The following is a 26,045-nucleotide window of genomic DNA, read 5'->3' as shown; positions in this document are numbered from 1 at the left end:
GTGGTCAAGCTGTTTGAGGTGCCCCAATATACAATTTTAAAAAGCCACTTGTCCAAAAAGTAGAATTTCCCGTGGTCAGCATGGTGCAAAGTGTGACCGAGACCAAAAATAGTCCAGAGCTCTCAAACATGATGATTGCTCACACAGCACTTGCCTTTAGCTGACAAAGTCAGCAGGAAATACAAAAACACCGGAACAACACGAAATCTGACATGGAACTGAGGCCTGTCATTGTGGATATCGCTGATAAACACAGACTACCTTAAAGATTACATTTACATACTGCTTCCTATCATAATCTGGATTCAGGCAACAATTAACAATAGTGCATTAGGTCACCTTAGCTTCCACATGTAGACAACACAAACCAGACTGACGGATTGTGTTGGCCAGAGTGTGTGATCTGAACGTTACTTTTTACGCAGCTTGCACCTTTAAGAGAGTGTGTGCTAAGTCTCAGCAAACACATACACCGACTTGGTAAAACAGCCCTGACTCAGCACCATCCATAACCACGGTTCTTTTTATCCTGTAAGTGAAGGATGTGCATGTACTAATGGTCTATCACAGGTGCGCACACACACATATATTACAAGAGGTGGCGGTTTAAGTGTGTGTGTGTGTGTGTGTGCATGTCTGTGCCCTTAGGTTCAGTGAGTAAATGAAAGCTGTTACTTCCCCCACAGATCACAGTAAAAGCCATGGTAACAGGTTTAAGAGCCAATGTGCTTCAACAGCGCAGCAACATCAACAGCCTCAATATTGGACACGATTAATCAGCTTATTTAATGAAAAGCCAAATGTCCACCATCTTCTCCCTGCTAATCACTCACTGGCTAAAAACGCATTAAAGGCGCACACTGGGGTAACGTATCGTGTATAGAGCTCCAGAGCATGTTAGACGGCGTTATGGGGAATTTCTTACAGCTAAAGAGAGATAATAATGAGATTATTTTCTTACCAGCAGTCCCTGAATGATGGTGTGCCGGTTCTTGCCTTCATAGTCCACCACCTCAATATAGTCTAGATAGGCATCAGCCCAGTACACCAGCCTGCTGACAAGGTCCAGCGTGATGCCGTGGGGGAAGACGATCTTACTGTCCACCAACTTGGTGCGGTTCTGGCCATCCATGTCACAGCGCTCCACCTTGGGGATCTGTCCGTAGTCTGTGAAGAACACCTTCCTATAGAAAGAAGTGAGAAGAAACGGACTGATAGCAGGGGTGTTTTCATGATTTTTCTAAATGGAGTACAAGGGGGGCACAGGGGGCACCAAATATGCAAATTGGTCTGCAAAGCACAGTTTTCAAGGCTATATGCAGCCCTGTGTCATATTGCCGATTTAATATGCAAACATAATCTTGTAATAGATACTTTTTAAAATAGAAAAAGTATTCTGACTTTTTCAGTAACTAAAAAGTATAGCCTATTATAACCTTTATTTATACAGGTAATCCCACACAGACTAGATGTCTCATTTACAAGCAAGACGTCACCTGTAAATGAACTACAAGTACATAAAGCCTGAGAAAGTAGTTGAGTAAATGTACTCGGTTACATTCCTACTGGTCCTATCTGTGCTCTCACCTATTACTGTTGGGTACTGTAAGATTAACAGCACTCTAGTCCAGTGGCTTTTTGGGTGGGAGTAGGGTGGGGGGTGCCAGGGAGACCAAACATATTTCAGGAGGTGTCGGGAGCACCTTATAGCCCGCTCCCAGAGATGCTGCTGATTGACAGACTTTAACTTCTGGTTGGAAAAAATACTGAAAACTTTATTTTGGGCTTTTTGATGGATATTTGAGATCTGATAACATTTTTTCCTTCCAAAACCAGTTTGTTAGACCATAAGTTTTCATTGTTGCCAGAGCAGAAATATAAAAAAATAAAATAAAATAACTTGTTTATGACATCAAATCCTGCTCACAGTCTCTGTAAACGTGTTAACAAACAGCGTCTACTGTGAAAAACATGTGTTACACAAGCGAGCTGTGAGTCCTTCTCTAAAGTAGACCTCTCAAAATCCTTTCATAACAGAGAAACGGAGCAACTGCTAATGAGTAGATGAAGGCAGGAAAAATAGAACGATGTTATTTATTTATTTATAAAATTTTGTCTTTTACTTGTATGTCACTCAAAGTAAATCAGCCTGCAGATTAAAAGCACAACTAAGACTTTTTTTGCTGTGCCAGTGTTTGTTATTGCTGTTTTCTCCCTCTAATGACACTGCCGATTACCAAAAGAAAAGCCAGCTCCAGCAGCTCTACCTGTTCCTGAACGAACCAATTACAGCAGAGAAAGCCGTGTGGGAGGAAAACTACAAGCAAATACGTGCACGCGAACGCACATTCTTGCATTCGCGCAGTTTTCTCCGAAGAACGATCTCTCAGAATCACGACCACGCGCCGCAGAGACAGACGCACTGGAAAGTTTGGTCATAAACAAAAGAGCCGAAAACAAAAACATGCTTTTCCTCTCAAAACCTTATACAGTCAGCATACCGCCAACATCTGCGCTCAATTACTCCAGCTTCCAAACATCCAATTTATCCTGTTTTTTTCCCTCTATTTCCACATATTTTAAAGTTGAATAACAGCGATGGATGACACAACGCAGTTGCTGGACAAAGTTTGTGTGATGTCCTTCCCTCCGTACTTTAAGAAAGTGACCACACTCACCCCATGGTGGGGTCCAGAGCGATGCCTTTGGGGTTGTACAGCTCCTGATCCAGGAGGGTAACACATGTCTGCCCATTCTTGTCACACACGAAGATCCTGTCATCCACGTCGTCCACAAAGTAGAAGTTTCCGGTCAGCCAGTCAATGGCCATCTGCTCCACATCTGGATAGAAAAGTTGGAAGTGGGGTGGGGGAGAAGATGGGACACAGAGGGAGCAAGGTGAAGCAAAAACTGTACTTGTAATGATTCAGTGACTAGTATGGAACTTGTGGCGTGCGATGATGTTGTTTTTATTTCTAGGAGATGGGTAAGAGGTTTGGCTCGTCTGCAGCAGTGTGCTGCAGACACTCTCTCTCATGCACACATTCGCACACAGTCCAGGACGTCAGGTTCGCATTCGGATCGCTTTCCCTGACTGACAAACAAGACGACAGCTAACGCCAATTAGCCAGAGTCTAAGTACTGTGTCTGTCACTTAAAATCACTTCAGCAAAATATGAGAGAGCCTGTTTGTTGCTTCGGGTTATGTGATGTTGCCATAGTGGTACCTCAGAGCTGACGGCTCTGTGTGGTTTTTCACTGGGTTTATTTTCCCCAGGCTCCACTCCCCACATACGGGACAAAAATCAAACACGTACAGCGCACAGCACAGCACCACACGCAAAGTTTATGGAACATTTAAAGCCTACCGAAGCTCAAATTCAGACCGACATAAAGACTGTAACGTCCCTTCCCCTATCAAAACTGTGCCGAATGCGGTGAAGAGGGGAGGGGTCTGAGGAAGGAGAAAATAGAGTAAAAAGAAACGTTACATTAACAGACCCCCTTCTTCATCAAACAGCAGCACGGCCGCAATGAGTCAGAGCCAACAATCAAAGACAGAAAGCTTTTGTTGAAGATGAATGGAGATGGGAGGATATTAAAGGCCTGGAATTATCACTACCTGTTACTCTCACTGTTACCAATTTAAGTACAGTGCATTGGTGAAGCACAAGGGCAAGAGAATTACGCATAAGTTCTTTATATTTTGCATTTTTATACGTACTCTTAATGCTGAAATGGATATATTTTTCAAATACCTTCATTTATCTGGCAGGTTGGAAAAAAGCTCAAAGCTCAGACCAGAAATAATTAAGTAAGGAATAATCCAATAATATATTTTATATATTGCAGACTATACTCCTTTTCATATGAGTGCTGTAACTTTTTTACTGTTAATTCTATACTTTTAACAAAGTATACATCATATAAAGTTGTAAAACATGATTAGTCTCTTTCCTTTTGAACTGCTGGTAAATGAATAAAGTCGATTTCCAATACTGTTTTAAAAGATGTGGCTTAACAAATACTTTTTCCTCACAGTAAAGTGCTTCTCATCACCATGTGTGTTTAATTTTTCTGGTGTTTATATTTGATTCATGCCAAGTTTACAGCAAGCTCTTAAGTCATACTCAAAGTAAGGCAGGTATGTGTGCGTCTGTGTGTTGACATTTGGACATTCGGAGGAAGCTGTAGCCAGAACCTCAGTCCTGCATCGGAACTCCCTGGTCATTACTGCAAACATCTTGCAGGAAATGACATCACCAGTGCCAGATGGCATTACACAGTTCTAAAATATTCTCACATTACATTTCTTTGCTTTGTCTGATTTTCACCTTTATTACATAGGGGTTTTATTGGTTACATACCTGTTTGGCTTAAATTAAGCCTTAAAGTTAAGCATTATTAGACGTGGGGATGCTTTATGACAGGTGGGCGTCGACACAGGCTGAACTTGCCCCTAAATGACTGCTAGGCTGCTTACTCAAGTCACTGAACTGGACTTCTCTGTTTGTGCTGGTGTCTTTATGCAATTACCTGACAAATGATAAGGCTTGCTGTGTGGGTAATTGTACTAACAGCCAATCTGCAAAGTCTGTGCTTCATTTTTGTTGAGGGAAATTACAGTATTTTATTTGGATGTTACGCAGCACTAATTAGCAGTTATCTGTGTTTGCGGAAGCAGTTTAGTAACTGAGTTTGTTGGCGTTAGTCAAGTGAATTTTATCTGGATAACGCAAAAGGTTCAAAAGTCTTCACAGACATAAAAATATATTAAAGACAGCAAAAAAGAAAAAATTGTAACAATGACACAAACAAGCAGCCAAAATAAAATCTAGTTGATCCATCTACTGTTTGCCAAAGCCTAATTAGAAATGCTCTCAGTGGAAGGATGGCTGTGAAAAGGCCATTCCTAAGGAAAGGAAAATGAGCAAAAAGGCTGAAAAGTTGTCCAAATTGCACAAAAAACTGGGCTGAAAAATCTATATTTAAAGATGGGTTCAGCAGAGAGGTGCAACACTGAGTGTCTAAAGCCATCTGTAAAACATTTTGCAGGCTCTGTCATGGTTTAGGTCTGGATTTCAACCTGTGGTGTTAGGAATCTTGTCAAAATCAATGGAATTGTCAATGTGGAAAAAGGAAAACATCCAATTAGCAAGAAATGATTCCAAACACAATAGATCACTATCAGCCACGGGTCATAGGCCTCCCCAGGGCTCAGACCTCAATATCAAAGCAATGTGGGATCATCTTGATAGAGAACAGAACAGAAAAGGCAGCCGGCATCCAAAGAAGAGCTTTGAATGTCCTTTAAGAAACCTGGAGAACTATTCCTAAAAAATACTTAAAGAAATTGCAATCTCTCAGGTCCTGTGTCAGGTGTCTGTTTCCTAATGACTAAGTTACTCCTCATATTATGTAGATAGTTTTTCTTAAGCCCCTACACTTTTCTTTTTTTGTCCTCTACTTGTCCACTTTCCTCAGATCCTTTTTTAGGACATACTGGACTGCATGTCGAAATGTGCCAAGTCTTCTACAAATTTGGGAATCTACTTGTTGGTGCAGAAGTACTAGTTTGTGATTCTCTGTCAAAGACATCTTGAAAGCCTGGAGACCTATTGCTCATCACTTTCAAAAATCTGAAAGTCAGGCTCCATGGAGGCCAAATATTATGCAGTCTGTGCAGGGGGAACATATGACAGAAGACTGACTATGAAATCAGCCATCTTCATGCAACCGACCAACATAAATTTATTTTTCTTTGCTCTTAGTCTCTTGAGATGCCACAGAAACAAGCTGTGAACATAACCCTTTGCTACTTTTTTACCTTTACTTATGCAAAACAGCTGAATACTTCTTCCAGCACCAGCAAACGTACCTGTAAATATTCATTTTGGCATGGCAGATACAAACTATGCATATACTAGGGAGAAAGTAAGAGAAATCCTGGTGAGGCAGGCTTCACATATCACAAAGCCTGTATTTTCACAGCTGCTTTGGCTCAGCTCTCCACAGAACTATCCTAACACACTCTACGCAAACACTTCGTATGTAGGGCTAAAGTCATACTGTAGGGGTCCTTGGCCACGCAGCGCTCGGAGGTTTGGGTGGTGGTGTAACATGGCAGTATGTTTACCAGAGTGATCAGGTCCCCGTGCTGACTTTAGGGGAAACCTGAGGATCAATTTTTTTCAACCAGGAAAGAAACGTTTGGGTTCGGGAAATGATGGAGCAGATTCCTTAGTATAAGAATGCAGTAAAAGTGCCCATAGTGAAAATTCACCAGCAATGAACCAATAAATCTGTTTAAACTCTTGTTTAAAAAAAACATAACTCACATTTTTTGTGAAGAGCTTAAAAAAACAAAAGGAAGGCAAACGGACCACCTTCAAATATTTTGAGCCTGAACAAAAGTGGAAAAGGGATAAAAGAAAAATGCAGCAGTACAGAGAAAGAGAAAGACAAAAAAAAGTGAGAAGAGAAGAAAGATGGCGAGGGAGAGATCTGATTTCCACTAGGGAAACTTGGCAATTGTGCAGCAGCATTTCTGAGGTTTATGGAATCAGCGGCCGTAAGTCCCAAAGGTGCTCTTAATTTTTAACACAGAGTTCTCTGTTTAAATGCTTCCAGCTGCCTCACAACACCGATTCCCAGATTAAACCCTGGGTAAACAACTGAGGGAGAAAAGAGGAGATTGTGCAAGATTACTGAAAACCATGAAAAAAAAAGGTTTTCCTACACCTCTGCTGAGCAGAAATGGCCTCAGCAAAGCCACAGACTTTTCTATCTCCTCCCATTCTCCTCTCTCTCCTCCTCCATGCATCATCCCCCATTCCTCCCCTTTGTCTGTTCCCCAGAGGTGGGAAAACAGTCTGGATTCATTAACTGCAGCTCTGTCTGTCTGAAACTATGCTATAAAAAACAGCACCGTATAATTGAAAAAACAGAAACAGCTGCCTTATTCATTTAGCCTTCCTTTCTCTAAACAACTCATTTTCTTCGTGTTTTCTTGTTCGTAGGCTGCTCCCCATTGGTCTAAGAAAAACAAGTGCATGACTAGCTAATGGAGTTAAAATTTATTTCTAGGAGCTCAACAACGTTTTACACAAGCAACTGCGCACGTAGTAGGGCGGTCACGGGGCCCAGCATTGTACTACGCCGCTAACAGAAGGACGCATTAGCGTGCTTCTATCAGTATTATCGCGTTTAAAGCGGCGGATATGGCTTTGAGACTTCATGGCTGTCAATTTGAAATGTTTGAAGCTTTAACACCAGTCCCTCATACTGCACAACCCAGTCCCCGTGTTAAATAAGAAAAAATGTGCAAACTAAAATGAGTGAGGCGGGTAAAGGAGCAGAAAGGGAGCGAGGGAAACTTAAAGCTGACCAAGTGTTGAATGGAAAGACTTAAAAATGTGCTGACTGGCTTGCCTTTTAACAGCACATGACCCTTTAAGGAGATTTCAGGCCAGTGTCTGTCCTAAGCAGCGTACTGTAGCTGGTTGTGCAAGGGTAGCAGGTACTTTGGCTCTTAGAGTACAAGCTGAGATGAGGGGGGCTTACTGGCAGCTCCGGGATCAGCCCTCCTGTGCATAGCATGAAGCATCAAAGGCTGATTTTTAGTAAATGTAAACTTATCTCTGTTTGATTTCATTTGAGCTCTTGGGTACCAGTTTAGACTGTCCTGCTGCTCTAGCGTTAGCTCTGGATACTTGATTTGTATTTCGCTTCAGTTTCATATTTGCTTGCTTAGTGTCCTTGTTGTTTCCGTCTGTCCTTCCCTCTGTCACGTCTTTCTGTGTTCCCTAAAAAAGGGAAATATGTTTGGTATTTGTTTTTCATGTTACCATGTCTCCTTGACAGAGCTTGTGTGTACCACAAGTTTTGTCAAGTCAGTTTCCTTTAGAAAGGTTTCTAACTGAGAGAGTAGACGTGGAAGTATCTGTGTCGCAGTCATAATAAGAGGAACTGTAAATAAATACTAAGGAAAGGTGCTTCTGTCTGTGCTTCCTTTATTACATCCTTTAGCAGAGGATACACTGGACCATCCTTCATGAAAGAGGATAATGCCATCCCACCATTCATAGATAATTGACAAAGTTGCGCAGATCACCTGCATGTTAATTATAAATGCATTTTCCATTTCGTGCCGTAACCTATTGATATGGTTTGAATTTTGAACAGGCTGATAAACGCGCAGCTGATCTCTGAATGCCACGCCGCTGCTTCTTGGTAGTTACATATTGAAACATTCAGATGGCTCGTAGTAGATCCTTTACCGGACAGAAGCAAAACAAAAGGGTCAGGTAAGGCGTGCATGTTGTAGTCCATCTACTGGATGTTGTAGTTTCGACACAGCAGATATCTGACATCGTGCTGTTAAGGAACCTAGGCTGAGTAGACTTAGCCTTATCACGTCTCCTACACACCTTTCCTTCACCTTGTGACATTTCCCATTGAGGTCAAGGAAAAGTGTTCTATAGCTCATGCTCTCAGCTTCTCTGTGATTTCTATTTAAGCCTTAATTCAGCTTTGTTAGTTTAGTTAGCTTTTAGGTTTTTTTTGTTTGTCATCTTTTTTGGCAGCTCCTTTTATTAACATTTTGCTCACAGTAAAGTTTACTCAGCTTTCTGAGTGTTTTTTCGGCCTGTATATTAAAAGGATAGTTGTTTTCTGCAGAGCCACGGTGTAGAATAAATGGTGCAGAACAACATACAGTTTATTAAATAAGAAAGTGCTGAGATAAACGGGGGAAAAAAATCATCAAATGTTAAGGAGGTATTTTTGCAACTTTCCTTTTTAAACAATCCTCTGACCTCCATCATCGTACATCAAACAGGAACAAAGGTTCTAAAAATGTAAATCTTATTTGGAAGGCTCCAGTAACAGGGATTAACGCCATGAAATTTAGTGCGGACATTAATGTGCCAGAAAGATGGATCCTACACTGCAAAATCCCATGATTTTTCCTCAAGCTGAGCAGGAGGCAGATGTTTGTGGGTGAAGCAGGGTGAAGCAGTAGCAGCATTACTTTGTAGTACTTTTGAAGTAGTATGATTATCAATATGCATATTTGTTATATGCTTTAGTTTGTGCTTTGTGTATAGGAATGCTAATTATTATAGCACACTTTAAACGTGCTGCATCATGGCTATAGACTTGTTCTGTCATCCCATTAAAAGTTTGCCTGATTTTAAATTTGTTTATTTCAGAAATTTGAGAGTACAAAAAAAATAAATAAAAATAAAAAAGGCAATGTGGCTAAAGAGAGTGACAGTGTTCGCGGGTGGAGACACATCTGGACAACTCATCTGTGAAATAGTGAGGTCATGAGTCACTCTGATCACATGTGCGTCATTTCCTATGTAAATCCCTGTTACTGGAGCCCGCTGGCTCCTTTGACGTTAACTGTAAGTGTAAATCTGCTCCTTCCTCCTTCCAGCCTGTACAAAAGATGAAGTCTGATGGGCAGTCCCTTCAAATCATCATGTGGAACGGATGACAAAAACTCTTGCCCGTTTGTACTGTTTATTCTTTACACGGCTCAAAGTACACAGCCATAAATGTTTGTTTTTAAAGTCATTATAGCATAAAGATCTACACATCTTTCCATATTATGTAGCTCATACCCAGCAACCCTTTTGTGCCTCGGATACGCTTGCTTTAATTCAGCATATTTTGATTTGCCTCATTAGCAACCGAAATGCATTTTCCATCAACAACAATGACACAGAAACCACAATACGGTGACAAGGATACAGAAAAAGCAGCGCCCTTCGATTGCTTCCACATTTACAGCATCTCTAATCCTGCATCATCTGTCATGCACATCCTGTCCTTGCTCTTCAATGCAGCCAGTGCTCCATCTTGTCAGTGCGTGGGTGCGCACACATGTGTCTGTGCCTACAAACGAACACTGCAGTGTGTGTGGGCGTGCATGTGCGTGGAGGACAGGCGTGAGGAAACCAGCTGAGGCTGATGGAATTTCCTTTATGGAAAAATAAATAAATAAATAAAAAATGCTTCTGGTTCTTAAATTGGCAAGTCGGTTGTAAGGTTCTGGTTACAGCTGCACAATTATAGCAACTGTGATAATTCTTGTTTTTGAATGACTTTGATCATAATTATTATTATTACTACTCTCAAATACTGTATCCTTAAAGGCAAGCTCTGTAATGATGTGGCACTTTCTGTAATTTTGAGATGGGCGTTATGATGTACTGATGTGCAGTAATGAGCTCATGACGAATGTAGCAATAGCGAACACACACAGAGAAATGCTTTTTTATTTAGTTTTTTCTACTCTGATGATAAAATCCCCCATTTTTCCTGCTCTAAGCTTGTCTAGTATCATCTGGTTTACAACTAGCACATTTCCAAAAGACAGCTGCACCACATTGTGTGTGCATGTGGAAACCAGAGCTCGCCTGTCTGTCACTATTCTGCTTCTAAACTTTCTATGACGGTCGGCGCTGAGCAAGTCATTTCTGTCATGTTACTTCATTCTTTTAGTCACATGGAAAAGGAATGTGGAGAGAGTGAGAGACAAGTGGTTGCACTCCAAGCAGATGTGAGGGGAGGAAAAGGAGAAGAACAAATCTACATGCTACATTATTCAATAGGGCTGCTTGAAGTCCCGAAATCAAAAGTAAAGTGAAAATATGTGAAAGTTCACACAAGGAAGACTGTCTTTAATGTGCACCCTCTTTCTCATTTTCCGCTCAAATTCAGTCAGCGGACTGAGGGCGTTCCCCTATTTCCCATAAACCGATTCGATTTTGTCACGACCTTCGTGAGCACATTATCTTCCTTCTGTTGAATTTTAAAACTCCTCATTTCCCCTGCTGCTGTAAGGAGCTACTTAGTGTGTCAGATCCCCTCCAGTTCTCATCAGAACCAATATCCAGAGGTCTGCTCGCTAAGCTCATCAAAAGTCCTGCACGCCCTCCCATCTCTCCCAGCCGGTTCTTCAATACTTCTCATTCCTTCATCGAGTTACAGCTCTGTTGGCGCCGCTCAGCAATTATAAAGTACAAATGAGACGTCGCGTACTTCTTCGACTTTCTCTGGTGCACTCGCAAAATAGGCTCGCTTTCATTTTAGCCTTCCCTTAAGGTGACGGTAAAAGATTGTGGGGAGAAGCACGCGGTTTATTTTCCGAAAATAAACGGAACGGCAAAGTGAGGGAGAAATTCGGCGTTGTACTGATTCAGGGCCAAGTCCCCCGATTAATGTTTGCAGCTACGAATGATTACAAACCACCTGTCGACCAACTTCCCAAAAGATGTTGTAATGAGGCGTCGCAGGTGGCTTTCTCAAGATGAGATTTCTGTTTTTGTCGCTCTGTTTTCTTCTGACTCATTGAAGACAAGCTGCCCGAAACCAAGCCACAGTATGACTAGAAACAGGGTGCGAAGCAAAGGAGCGATAAAGGGGAAAAAGACGGTAAGAAAGACTGTGTGACTGCTTGACCTGCAGGGTGTCTACACTCAGGAACATGCAAGTTCTCATGTCTGTATTCAGTGACTCTCCTCAGGTTTTGACTTTTAGTTTCATTTTTACACAAGTAAGGACTCTACAGTGTTTTTTGAAAGGAGACTTAAGCCATGGAAAAATACAGCTGCTTCTAATGTGTTGCCATAATATCTATGACTGACTGTGCACAGAGCCGAGAGAAGCTCAGCCCAGCTTTTGGCCCAGTTTCCGGACATTTTTTTGTTACCCTATTTACATTGTGTTTTAAGTATTTATTTACCCCTCTGATATACACTTTCATGTTCTTTAACCTTTAAAAAAAATGACCAAAAAACCCCCATTTGAAAACATTTTATTCTTCTTCTTCTAGCAGACATCTCTCTCGCTGCCCCGAACATTCCTTCCTCCTCTCCTCTTTCTTTGTCTTTGCCGGGCAGTTTCCACCAGCACCCTGCTGGCCAACAGGACCAGACAAGAATTTAACTGGGCCCTCAGCTGATCCGGTATGGAAATCTTACAAATGAGTCACATGTTTAATTTGGCAAAAATTTTTATGCCGGGTTCACTTTGTGACACAAGTGTTCCCGTTTATCTGGGCTTGAGACCAGAACTAAGAGAACCTGTGGCTGACTTTGGTGGGACCGTACTAATCGGATTAAATTGCCCCAAGGTGTACGACAAGCTCTGTCAAACTGCCATCTGAAAAAGTGGATGGATGTTTATTTGTCTATCTGACAAAAACATGGGTGTATGTTCATCACACAGAAAGACGCCTAAATCACTCCCAGATAACAATGTCCACCTTGCTGCAGGAGAAGTAGTAAGTAGTAAGTAGTAATGGATATCTGCTATGTCACAGCTAATGCACGCATTACATCAACAATTCATTTTAATAAGACCTGCATGTATAACGGAAGCACTTTTCTATGCAAAGCTACAAAAATGCTGAAACGTCCCTCCTCCTCTTCATATAAACCAAGAGAAAAAGTCTAATTATCATTTCTGGAGTGTAGTGCACGCCTGTGTTTTTGACTATGCAAAAGGCCTACAGAAGAAAACTGAAAAGCCAAAGCTTAAAAGATCCCAAGTGGTTTGGCAGATTGCTATGTAGCCACAGGTGGTGTAAAGTGTGCCTCACTGAGCTAATTACACTGAGCAATTACAGCAAAACATTTTTACGTTGAATTGCTGTCAGAAACAGAATTACAATACAAACACATAAATAATACATTCCCATATTAAAGTGTGAGTAAAGTGTGAGAGGAGGCTATAGAAGACCATTTTCTGGTGCACGCTCTGGACTATGCAGATAATACTGTGCTGAGTTTTTGGAGCAAGTTCTGTAGCTCATTGAATAATTTGAAAAGCATTTAAAGCGTAATTTGAAAACATTATAAACATTAAATGGTTTAGCTGTGATGCTGCGCTGTACTTACGGTGCAGGCTGAAGGAGATATTGATGATTCTCTCGTCCGTGAAGCTCTTCAGATTGGGGATGAAGGCACATTTGAGGTTTGTGGACGAGGGGGAGTCTCCCACATGGATCCAGCAGACCTTTTCCTCAGCATAAAGGAAGTCCATGGCGGTGGTTTGTTTGGTGCTGGTAGACAGCAGATTGTTGACTGTGGTGCCACTCAGAAAGGTGGCGTTTATGTTCTGGGAATTGGCGATCAACAGGACAGGAAGACGCTCTACTGGCACTGGAAAGAAAGACGGACATAACTAAGAGTAAACAGAAGGAACGCGAGGAGATCATCAATATGCACTGAGACAACCTGCTTCACTCTACAGTTCTACTGCTGCCTGACTGTACTCGCCATTCTTGGCCTTGCAGGAGCGGTTGTCTGGCTGAGACAGGTAGCCTTCCACACAGGAACAGGTGTAGGATCCTTCGGTGTTAGTGCAGTTCTGACTGCAGGTCCCGTACAGGCTGCACTCATCAAAGTCTGAATCCAAGAAACCGCAGATGGTGTTATTAGTCAGTAAATACACCAAATAGCATCAACAGCTCAGAAATGAAAGGACAACATAAAAGGATAAAAACTTGACTGTATAATTTTAAGAAAAAAATGCTGATTAATATTTACTTTCAGTTTCCTTAAGCTGGCAAATACATCTCTCATTTGTTTTTCATGTTCCCACTGGCTTCTAATTTCGTAAAGGTGTGAGTATTTGTAGATAGACACCAGGTTTGTTGCAAAAATAACCATGATATAAATGGGATTTACAAGTGTTGCTCATCATTGCCAGTAAGTCCTCCAAAAACCTGCCAAAATGCAACATTTTCAAGACAGACTTTTGCAGGAAATGCTCCACATGTTTCTCAGCACCCAACCCACCCGCACTCAGTTTGGCTTCTATAAAACCTGAATAAACTTTGGTTTGGCTTTGTAAACAACATGTTTATTACTAAAAAAATGTGCGCATAGGACAGAAAGATGAATCACAGACTGTTTTTCTGCCGTGACACGATGATTAGACACTTGCGGTCCATACTTGACTATCGGAATTTATAGGAACTCACCTTTGCATGTCTTTCCATCTGGGCTGATCTCATAGCCAGTCTTACAGTAACAAGCAGGCCCTGCCGGAGTAATGGCACAATGTTCCTTACAGCCCATGTGAGAGCAGTTGGTGATATACTCTGAAATAAAAGGAAAGAGAGCAACAGAAGAGAGGAATGATGAATAAATGAACACTAAAAACAAACGACAGCTTTTAATCATGTTCGTCTCCTGTTACTTATATTGCTACTGCACTGAAAATGCTTCCTCGGTGGTTTTAACGGGGAAAGGGATTTGTAATAATTATGCAATAATCCCTTCAACATATCACTATACACTCAGATATTATACTGTGATCACTCAGCTTCCGTTCATCTCGCTCAGTACTGTCTATCAGAAGACACAGAGCTTAGAGAATGCCTGTAGGTATCAGGCACAGGTGCTGCTGAATCTGCTATCGTACGCTTTCTTTTTAGAGCTCAGCAGGGTGCTTAACTGCATAAAATCTTGATGTGCATTGCTAAATTGTTCAATTTCACCCTCTGTGGCTTCCTCCCGACTGTGAAGAACATAAATAATGGGCATGAAAAATTTATAGTCAGCTCAGTTATATCATCAGTTAAGACACTAGAACTGACAGAGACGTGATCTACAGTTTCCTTGGCTGCTCTGTGCCTCAACATGTCCCTGAAAACAAAAACAACCCAAAAAAAACCCCTCAAAAATAAATCAAATCAACAATAACTGGAAGTAAGATAAAAAAAAAAAAGAGTCAACAACAACAAGTGGTTCTCAGTAGAAAAATAGATACAGGGGGGTTTATTCAAAATATGACTGTGTTTGTGTAAATGGTACAAATGGTTCCCATTATAATTCTGCTGTTGCATTAAGGAGTTTTCAGGATCAAACTTTGACTGTTCAGCTCAACGGAGGAATCATGAGACTTGGTCAAACGAATGTATCGAACATCTAGTAACAACTAATGTACCAGCCTCGCCCTAATATGACGAGAAATGTTTTAAACTTACAGAGACAAAACTCAAACATACGTATACAGTCATATGAAAAAGGTTTTCGCACGACTCTGTGCAGTCCTGTGAAAAACTAAGCACACTCCATGTTTAAGTAGCTTGGCAGCAATAATTTGGAAGAGTTGTTTCCTATATGACTTCATCCGTTTCTCACATCATAGTGAAGAAATACTGGGCCATTCTTCTTTCCACCATTGCTTCAGTTCATTGAGGTTTGGAGGCATTCGTTTAAGGACCCGCCACAGTATTTCAGTCAAGTTGAAATCTGGACTTTGGGTAGATTTTAACTTCATTGTTTGCTTTTTCAGCTATTCTGTTGTAGATATGTTGCTGTGCTTCAGATCATTGACTTGTTGTATGACCCATTTTGGGGAAGTTTAAGCTTTCACAAAGCATTTGACTCCAGAATACTTTGGTACACAGAGGAGTTCATGCCCAACTCAATGATTTCAATGTGCCCAGGTCCTGTGGCTGCACAGCAAGCCCAAATCGCCATCCATCCACTACTGTGCTTTACTGTTGGTATGAGGCATCTGTGCCTATATGCTGTTTGGACTTTATGGTTTGTCACATTACCCTTGGGTAATTCAAAAGTAGAAAGTAAATTTAACAGCAGTGCCAAGTGCAAGTGGCGAACTGATACTAATGATTACAGGGGTAGCTGCAAAGTAAACTCTAAATTGGGAGAAATGTAACCCATTTCACTAAAGTTATTTCTCTGGAACTCTTAATCTTCAGGTCAACTCAAAGGTAATGCTTCAAATCACTAAAGTATAACATATATATTCTAGTGATCTTAAGTTTGATTGTTTTAGTTCTAAGTGAGTAAGAGAAGAGACATAAAAGAAAATAACCAAATATTCCCACCTAGCATTCAAAATCAATGTCTCAGTGTTATCACAGACCATCTCCAAGGCTACGTACACGTCTGAGATAAAAGAGTACAAACATAACATCAGGAGAGCTTTCAAAAGAGCAGGGAACACGCCATGAGATATAAATCTAGACATGAGTCATAGTCAAACAAACGCACAGCCATGTCAAACCAAGCTGAGATCTATCAGTCACAAGTGATTCACTTTTCCCAGAAACACTGGAAGACTCTTCACACTAAAAAAAACACCTCTAGAAAGAGAAGAGGCGCAGTCAAAGTGTCGCATTTCTGAGACAAAATCCCACGAGTCTGTCGCAGTGCTGTGCAAACCTCTGAACTACTGACCGAATGAATTTCTTAAATAAAAAATAAACTTCATCTGTAAGCACTAAGCGGGAAACAGAGAAGAAACCACACAAATCAGCAGATTTTTTTGGTTTGTGCATTTTTAAAGATGTTACCCCAGACCCCTACATGAGAAAGGGATGAATTCCCCCGTATAACCACTGTCCTGCTGACAATCCTATGAATACACCAGTCTTTCTCCTGCTCTCAAGAGACTTGCTGGGACAGCCACAGTTGAAATTACAGACATGCTCGGAATTTTCCAAAACAAGTCTGAGCGCCGAGCAACTGAGATTAGTTTAGAAAACCAACATGGGCAACAATGTAAACAACCTACGGTGACAGACACGGCAAAATATTTATTTTGAATTACATAAAATGCAGAATGCAACCTTAAAATCAGTCAGATGACTCTTAAATGTAACACCTGATGTCTCAAAAAAAAGCTTAAAAAGTCATCAAATAAAGATGCAACTCCAACTTTAACCCTTAAGTTTAACTTTAACCCCAAGTCACATGCCCCAAAATGATTTCTTTCTTCTTCTTTCTTTTTTTTAATAGTGCAGAAGGTACCCCTGGATACAGGGGCATCCCATATGTTGACAGAGTTTCATCACAATTATGAGGTGAACACACACACCTACACACACACACACACACACACACACACACACACACACACAGTAACAAAGTCTAGCCAACCTGAAAGCGCATGAAAATTTGATGCCTCTCCCAGTGGCTCTTTCTGTGTTTCTTCAATAAATATTTAATCCCAGCTCATTTTTAACTAAGAGTATTGGGGACACCCAGAAAAGAATAAAGGAAAAGAATGACAGACGGACTCTTAGGTGAGCGAGGTGGTGAGCAAGACGACGAGGTTAGATATTTAGTTCAGAATCTAAGAAGCCAAATCTCACAGCTTTGAAACGAATATTGAAATATCAATTAAATATTTTCATCCAGCAGGAGTGGGATTTTTGTACAGGCTGGATGTGAGAATGGCAGGTTTCGGTGTGTGTCCTCCGCAGTAAAACTCTACCATTATTGACAGCTACGATTATTAAAGACACTCCAGAGGACAGGTGAGTGATGCTGGGTTTGTGATGTGTGCTGACTTTTGACCAGCGCCACATAAAGCAGTCTGATTGATAGTCCATCATCAATTCTGTTCCTCTGCTGACCTTTAAGTTAAAGTCCCCAGGTTGAGTTCCTTTTAGATCTTTACCCTTTCCTCCAATAATGTAAAAGTGTTTTGCACAATTAAATTCTATTTTTTGAAGCTCTTTTGAGCTCAATCAGCAAATTCTTAAAAAAGAAATGTCACATTCCTTGGAGTCATCATAAATTACTTCCCAGTTTCTGGTTTCAAAATCACTGCTTCCCTAATTCAAATCATAAAGACTTTAAAGCTCTAAAAATACACACAGCCGCAAAATACAGCACACAGAACCGGTGGGAACATACGCAGATGGCAGCACAATCCAATGTTATAACATGAATGTGGTAAATCAACATGTTGCTGCGATGTCAGCGGTGCTTCACGGCATGCACATATCATGGGTGAAGACTGTACAATAAATAAGTAAAAAGACAGTCAGACACCATTAGTTTCACACAGATCCACATCTGTAATATTAACCTACACAGTCTTATACAACCATATTGCATATCATAGACGAGGGCAGAATTATGAGCTTCCCTATGAAAATTGTATGTAGTTAAGAACAAGAAGTTTTCAACATAGTTTTCCAAACATCCAAAAAAAAAAAAAGTTTAATTTTGGACACTTTCATTATTTCACTTTACAAAAACCAGAAACTGCCAGGGTCAGTGCTCAAGTCTTAATGACCTATTTATACTGTGTGTAAACTGGAAGATAACCCTCAGCTTTCCATAAAAAGGTCAGTTTTTCAGGAGGCTAATAATACGGACCTTAGTAATCTTTCTTTTTTTTTCTGAAGTAATTCGGTTATTGTGTGCAAATAGAAATAATTTATGCGTTCCAAAGACAAAAGCTTTCATAGGGAGCTAAGTTTTTATCCTCATCTGTGTGTGTAGGGATTTTTTTTTTTTTTTTTGGGGGGGGGGGGTATAAAAATGTGGCTTAAGTGATACCTCTGCAGTGTGGTCCTTCATCCCAGCCATCAGTGCAGTCTGAGACCCCATTGCACAGTTTGCTCATGTGGATGCACAGCTCTGTTCCCCCACACTGGTATTCATTGGGAGGGCATCGTGATACCGTGCTGTGTGGACCTGAGGGAAGACAAACACAAACACGGTTGACTGACAATGTTAAGTTGTAGTTGTTAATGCCAGCTTAGTCTTTACTATTTCCACATGTCGGTTTCATTCTCCTTTTTCTGTAACAATGTGTTTTACTAACATCCTTCTTTGAATTTTTGTTCCCAAATTTTAGCGCTCGCTGCAGTTTGCTCCAATTTCCAGTGGTGGCTGAAAATCCTTCTGCATACAGGAAGTCAAATTTCTGGTGTCACAGTTTGTGGAAGTAAATGCCACAGATGGATGCAGATGCAGTACAAGTACACTTTGTAAATGTTAAACTCTGAATTTAATAACCTCTCATCCAAACAATTTCAAAGTTGACAGTACTTTTCAGAAGGTTCCCACTAATACATATTCTATGAATTAATTTATATAAATAGCAATAAATTGCAGACAAAATCTGGGATGTAGCAAATATGATTTCTTTTTATATATAACATTTGTCAGAAGCTTCAATAAATGCTCCATTTTCAGAAAATTTGGATTTTTGGTTCAGGCTTCTTAGGTTAGTCATAGACTTAGCAAAGCGTTGGAAACATTCCTGAGATTTTGGTCCGTATCGACATGATAGATTCATGCAGTTGCTGTAAATTTGCATATCTATGATGAGAGTCTCCTGTTCCACCACATCCTAAATGTTGCCCTACTAAACAGATCTGGTGAATCATGAGGCCATTTGAGCAAAATTAACTCATTGTGATGTTCTAGAAATCAATTTGACATAATTTGAGCTTAGTGACACATCCCGCTGGACGCAAGCATCAGAAAATGGATACACTGTGGTCTTAAATTGATGAACATCATCATCAGCAATCATCAGGTAGGCTTTGGTGTTTAAATGATGCTCAGTTGCTACTAAGGGACCCAAAGTGTGCCAAGAAAATAGCCCCGATACCAATATAACAGATTGGCAGCCTCAAATGTTTATACAAGGCAGGATGGCTCCATGAGTTTACGTTGTATATGCCAAATTTTCACACTACCATCTGAGTGTCGCAGCAGAAACTGAGACTCATGAGACCAAATGACATTTTTACCAATCTTCTACTGTTTGGGTAAACTTGTGAATTGTAGCCGCAGTTTCCTGTTCTCAGTTGGCAGGAATAGAACCAAGTGATGTCTCTGCTGCTTCGGGGTTCGACCTGTTGTGCATTCAGAGATGCTGTTCTGCATATCTTGGTTGTAACAAGTGATTATTTGAGTTACTATTGGCTTTCTATGAGCTGGAAGCAGTCTGGCCATTCTCCTCTGTCTTTTGACATCAGCAACGCACCTGAGAGATGGCTGTGTGGTAAAATCACAGCAGAAATAATTCAGACCGGCCCATCTGGCATCAACAATCGTGCCGTGTTCGAAGTCACTCAAATCACGTTTCTTTCCCATTATGATGCTCAATTTTAACTACAGCGGGTCATCTTGCTCATGTATTCATGCCTTAATGCTTTGAGATGGTGCAATGTGATTGGCTGATTAGTTGTCTGCATGAATGATTTGTACTGAATAATCTGTACGTATATAGATAGATCTACTTTAGTTTATTCAACATAGGAATATAACCCAAAGAAAGATTAATTGGTTCCATTTATAATTGGTATCACTTGTATATTTAGTGCCTACATAGTTAAACTAAATAAGAGAAGTCACTCTGCTTGGGTTTCCAATAAGAACGAACCACTCACGGCAGGAATAAACACAAGTGTGATGGATACCAAAATTGTACTGTATCACCTCATCTGTGGAAACACCTTCAGCTGTGCCATTGCAAACACTTGTTGAAAGCAGCTTTGTCTCAAGCCACAGAGGCTCATACAGCACAGCCCAAGAATAATCTTACCCTCTGGATCTTCATCATAAGCCTTGTCCCTTTATCTCTTTCATCAATTTTCTCTCGACTATAAACCGTGCAGTAAAGCAGGAATGCTTTAAAATCAGTCTTCACAAAAATACTGCCCTTTTGTTCTAGCAGTCCTCGGGCACTACATTTGTCAGACCGAAGGAACACAAAATCCTTCTCTGCCACCTCCTGAGTTAAGCTATCCATTCCTAAATGTCTGTGGAGAGTACCACTGCTGTTGGATTCAACACAAAACATCTACAAGAATAAAGAATCCATAGTCTGGCTTTCAGTGAATCAACCTATATAGGTAGTATTATATCTTATAACCTTTAAAGAATACCTTTTGTCTAGATACACTGTAGAGTACACCTGACCCAGTCACTGTGCTGAGTAATTGATGATTTAATCAGAGCTGCATGTTGTAATATCTGAGGTTTTAGAGTTGGGAAACCTCGCTACATAAGATCCTGTTCTTACACTGGCTGTTGTTTTGTGAAACATTAAGTGTCTCCTCTGTGTAATGCAAACAGGAAAGATTACATTTAAAAAAATCTAATGTTTTTTCCTCTAGTACTTCTTTATCGTGGATGACCATGCATTTTTCCTGCTTGCCAACTTAACTGGCAGAAAGACACAGCAAGCATCCAAAGCACCACTGAGGCAGCAAAAGATGGCCACTAAAGAAAAGTAGGAGGAACTATAAAAACACACCACTATCCTAGCTTGGACTAGCCAAATGACTGCCTTCACTGAATCTGCAGTGTGCACACAGCTCTCTCCAAAAGGCAAAACAGCAACAATAATCACACCAGAGCTCTGGCATGTAGTCCCGATGTGAGTGTGTGCTAAGGAAAGAACTTTGGGATTTCTGGGAAGGAAAACATGTTGACCTTTGAAAAGTAAATTCATAAAACTTTAACTGGATATAGAAAGAACATATGCTGACAAACCCCTTTGCTAAGGAACCCCTTTTTCCTTTTTTGGGGATTGAGTTTGCTGTTTTGTAACTCTGACCAGACTTTTTTTCCCCCCACAGACTAAATGACTCAGCATAACCCCGGTACAAACCCTCTATGTGTGCCCAGAACTTTGGCTGGTATCTCCAAACTCCTTTCAGCATATTTTGAAGCAATAATCCACAACTTTCGGCAGCTCTTGTAACTTTTATCATCACAGTAATAACATCCAGTTTGCAGCAGAATTAGGCTATAGCTGAGAACAAATGCTTTAATTAGATTTCATACTTGTGTTTGAAATGTGATAGATGGTGAGACGGTTCTACTCAAGGGATAGTTTGGCATTTAGAAAGCATTTTTTCCTTCTTTCCAAGAGTTAAATGAGAAAATCAATACCAGAATGAAGCTCCAGCCGAGTTGCTTAAACTACTTTCCAGTTAAGATTAGTGATATTTCGAGACATGCAGCTTGTGGGGATAGGTTAATTGGATAACCCAAATTGTCACTAGGTGTGAATGTGCAAATGAATGTGAGTGCGAATGGTTGTCTGTCCCTGTGTGTTAGCCTTGCGACAGACTGGCGACCTGTCCAGGGTGTACCCCGCCTCTCGCCCTATGACAGCTGGGATAGGCTCCAGCGCCCCCCGCGACCCTGAAAAGGATAAGCGGAAGTGAATGGATGGATGGATGGACATTTTTTGAGACAGCTTGACTACTGTAAAAATTTCCCTCTGCTCCAAATCTTCATGCGAAGCTCTGTCCCAGCTCTGCATTTAGCACAAACACACTCGAGACCGGGATCAAATTTCCCATCAACTCATGCCAAGAAAGAAGTTTCAAACTGATCCTTTAAGTTTCGTTCATTAATAAAACAATAACCTAAAAATGGGGGAAAAAAAATTATTTCTTGTGTTTAGTGTTATGACATATACAAGTGGTAGGAATTAAGTTTTGTTCCTCGCTTAACGCACCGACTTCAACCAGACTGCTTGCCTATATGCTACAGATGCTTTTTCTGTATATGTGAAAAGTTAAACTGTTGGCTCTGCCTTTCTTCCACGTTGTTATGCCTACTCACTTTCCTTCTTTAAACAGCACATAAAAAATGATTTGTCCTCCAAAGGCGAGGTAACGTGACGGAGGCAGAGAGAGAGAGTGAGACAGAGAGGCAGACAGAAATAAAAAGAGAGAGCGAGAGAGAGAAGACACAGAAGGCCATGTGAAACACCTCATCCACAGGAAGTGGCCAGAAACCCACAAGGCTCAATTCTTCTTCAAACTGGCACCAGGCGAAGGTGCCGCGGTAGAAAAGGCATTTCTAATTTGAATTAAACAGGGTTTTTTAATCAACATTCCTCTACAGTGAGTGAGCCAAGTTAGCAGGCCCGAACCTTTTTTCCTTTAAGAAGTTTCCTCTGCTCTATTTTTGTACAGAGCTCATTCACTAGTTCACTGAAAGACCTGCACAGGGCTACTGGGTACAGATTCAACTATTCTCTATCTCAATACGGGGGTCCACGAAAAAGAAAAAGTATCTTAGTGCCTGCATTGTGATGCTGACGGTGGTTAAAAACTGCATTTGGGGAGTTTGACTATTCTTTTCCTGTGGAGAATCAGAATTTGTTCCAAGACCTAGTTTCTCCACTACAGACGTCACGGAGGCATCAGCAGATACAGGACAGATGTCATTTCTTCCATATGCCTTAAAAATTTAAAACTGCAATGCAATATGAGAGCTGAAGTAACCATCTATTTTATGATTTACCCCTTTTTTAATCTGCAGAATCAGTATAAGCACCTGGCGGTCACAGTTGGAGCCAAACAAAGCTTTTCTTCTTTAAGCACCAATCAAAAGCAGGCTGAGGCATACAGGATTTCATACACCTTGTACCAGTGGAGTCTCTAAGCCGCTACACACTGAGGTAGATCACATGGACTTTTCCAGTCCAAGGGAATGAGGGCAGAGGGGGGCAATGGTAGTGGGATGGTGAACAAAGAACTAAGGCCATTGTTTGGATCATACAAATCGGCTGTGACCCCCTACAAAACAGGCTGAGCCACAGTGCTGTAAGCAGTGTCACGTGCGAAGCCTGACCTGAGCTGTGGTACAGCCACGTGGAGGGAGAGCTGGGGTAACAGTAAAGGGTAAGGGCCACGGGGCACAGGAGCAAAGTGATGACAGGGCAGCTGGCGCTTTGTGATTTATGAGGAGAATGTTGTATGTGTCATTTAGGACTCTCTCATAATTTTGCAACTTTAAGATTTTTTTTTTCTTTCACAAGATGAATGCTGAATGATTCATCCTGGAAACTGCTTCCTCATCTGCATTCCCTCTCCACCAGTAGAAAGGAGACAAGCTGATTGAGAGGGAGTCATGATCTGGGTCTGGATTAGGCTGTCCCAGAGCCCAAAGTCTGTTTGGCTGCAAGGGTTTTCCACTGAATAGTTCACACTTTCCCCCCATATTGCTAGTCAAATGGATTCTTAATGCACCAATAAAAACACAAATACAAATAACGAGATCCTGCCGGTGCTACAATAAAAGATAAAAGGAGCTTTATGCGAGCCAGAATGAGGCTCACTGCAGAGAAAACCAATTCTACCCCACTGCCTTTTATTACATTTGAAATACTTCAGACGTTTAAAAATGAGAACGTAAAAGCAAATTGTACAGAAAAGAAGAATCTAATCAAAGGCGTCACATATACTGTAAATGTAAACTCATGACCATGTCCTCACGGGCCCTCACTGGTGATGCTCTTGAGCCACATGACATATTCTTGGATGAAGCGCCCAGATCCTGACCCTCGACCCTCCCCTACCCCACACCCCCCTTGCCTGCCCTGCCAAAGGAAAACAAAACCCCAAACAACTAGGACACCAAAAATTAACACAGCAACAGCACAGCCTTCGCTAAGGCTAAGAGAGGACAGAGAGGGGACAGCGAGGGGGGGTCTGTATTATGATGTGGCTACTCAACGCAGCCCTGTCAAAAAAAAGATGATGGGCAGCAAAAGAGCAGGCACAGCAACGGCAGGCAGCCGAGCGGCAAAGGGAACAATGCTGCACTTCACAGCTGTTTTTTCCCCTCTTTCTGACAGCCATCCTATAAACACTTTGCTCCGCAGGTGGCAAACAACACATTAACCTGCCACTCGAAGCGCACCTGTGGGTGACTCACAAGTACCACAGTGGGACAATTTTCAGTTAGGCTATCTGAATTTTCTTTGTACAGGCAACCACATCTGAGTATTAGCTGTGCTTTTTTTTTTTTTTTTTTTACAAAAATTTACATCATAAAAGTTTATTTCAGTAATATGTAGCTTGACTGTGTGTCCTCTCCCCCCACCCTGCTGTTTAATGGTTGGATCTTAGCTCTCTGGCTCTTTGCTCACTCTTTTCATTCTAAGATATCAAGACTGCATTTTCCTTCCTTCTTGTGGGGGGGTGGGCTTCTAGGGTGGCTGGCAAGGGGACAAGCAAAGCAGGAAGGCTAAATCTAGCTCTCGAAAGCACAACAAACTGAGCCTTCTCCAAACACACGAGCACCACTGCTCCTCGGGGCAGAGCAACCACTAAGCAAACAGTGCTGTCAGCGCAGTAAATTGAAAGATTCAAACAGGACAACATCATCAGAATACCCCAACCAGCTAGACAGAGTGGACAAACTCCGGTATTGGTTATGAGAGAGAAAAAGTCAACGATACAGGCAAAAAACAAAAAAAAAACCCAAACAAATCTGGTGTGGTGTGAAATTTAAATATGTGGGGGCATTGATCCAAAACACACTTGCTCTACTTCAGCTTTAAAAGTACAGAAAGGAGTTTAACACGTCTTTCTCTCGCACAGCAAATGAGACGCTCTTTCCCTACCCTTCACTCTTTCTCTTGGAGTTTTGAAAGAAGAGGAACAGACCCGTCGCTGACTAAAATAAGGTTTTTACGCGGCGCCTCTTTTTCTCAGATTGAAAAGACTTCTTTCCTCACCATGGTGTGAGGCTTAACTCTCAGTTTTGTTCACATTTTCCTCAAAGACTTACTGCTGGCCCAGAATGACTAAATATCTGAAAGGCATTCCAGTCCACTTTGGCTCAGACCTCTTACCCAGAGAGCAGCAGGCTGACTTTAATCGTCACAAATCGAGCACCAAGCCCCAAACCCCAAACCGAACAGTTATTTTTAAATTTGTTACAGACTAATTATCACCTTGAGAAATAGATAAATGAAACACAAGGGTCGGGGGTTGAGGGGTCGGGATGAGAGTAATCCTCATTGTAAGAGGAGTGTGAAGTTAAACAAATGCTGCAGGAGACAAGCTGTGTGTTCAATAATGCACACTACAGGATACAGGCTGCAGTCGTTCGCTGCTGCCACTAATCAGACACAGGTGGTGAGAAAGATGAGCCACAAGGCAAAGCCAGGTGTTCAGCATCTGTCTGTACATTCAAAATGCAGAGTTTTGTTTTTTTGTTTTTTCTTCAATTTACTGATTTTCTTTGAGCTGAAAAGCATGCTGTATATTTCTTTTTAGGCTTGCTTTCGCTTTATGGTGCCTATGGCCTGCCGCACCTTTTTTGGGGCAGCTCAGATTACATAATAGCGTTTTAAAAATTGAAACGCCTGACATGCTTTTTTTGGCTAAACATAGGCAGGGCTCTGCTTCGGGCGCCAGCTTTGCCCTTTTTCGCTGCCCCAGCCTCAACCCCTCATCTAAAAACGGCCCCTTAGTCGGTGGGTCACAT

The 26,045-nt window shown here is 41.3% G+C and overlaps 1 protein-coding gene across 1 annotated transcript in view; it reads right to left on the bottom strand.

Moving 5' to 3' along the window:
- LOC101472613 (low-density lipoprotein receptor-related protein 1) overlaps positions 1 to 26,045 on the bottom strand; it is a 101,908-nt gene that overhangs the window by 50,749 nt on the left and 25,114 nt on the right. Inside the window, exons 3-8 of the mRNA XM_012917475.5 lie at positions 18,345 to 18,482; positions 14,000 to 14,119; positions 13,293 to 13,421; positions 12,912 to 13,175; positions 2,679 to 2,841; positions 962 to 1,184 (exon numbers count right to left, since the gene is read on the bottom strand). Coding sequence (XP_012772929.2) covers positions 962 to 1,184; positions 2,679 to 2,841; positions 12,912 to 13,175; positions 13,293 to 13,421; positions 14,000 to 14,119; positions 18,345 to 18,482 — 1,037 coding nt within the window. The remainder of the gene's footprint in view (positions 1 to 961; positions 1,185 to 2,678; positions 2,842 to 12,911; positions 13,176 to 13,292; positions 13,422 to 13,999; positions 14,120 to 18,344; positions 18,483 to 26,045) is intronic.

This window comes from Maylandia zebra, linkage group LG5 (assembly GCF_041146795.1).
Source record: "Maylandia zebra isolate NMK-2024a linkage group LG5, Mzebra_GT3a, whole genome shotgun sequence".
Taxonomy (NCBI): Eukaryota; Metazoa; Chordata; class Actinopteri; order Cichliformes; family Cichlidae; genus Maylandia; species Maylandia zebra.
The sequence above is the reverse complement of the archived record's forward strand: the minus strand, read 5'-3'. Positions and strand labels throughout refer to the sequence as shown.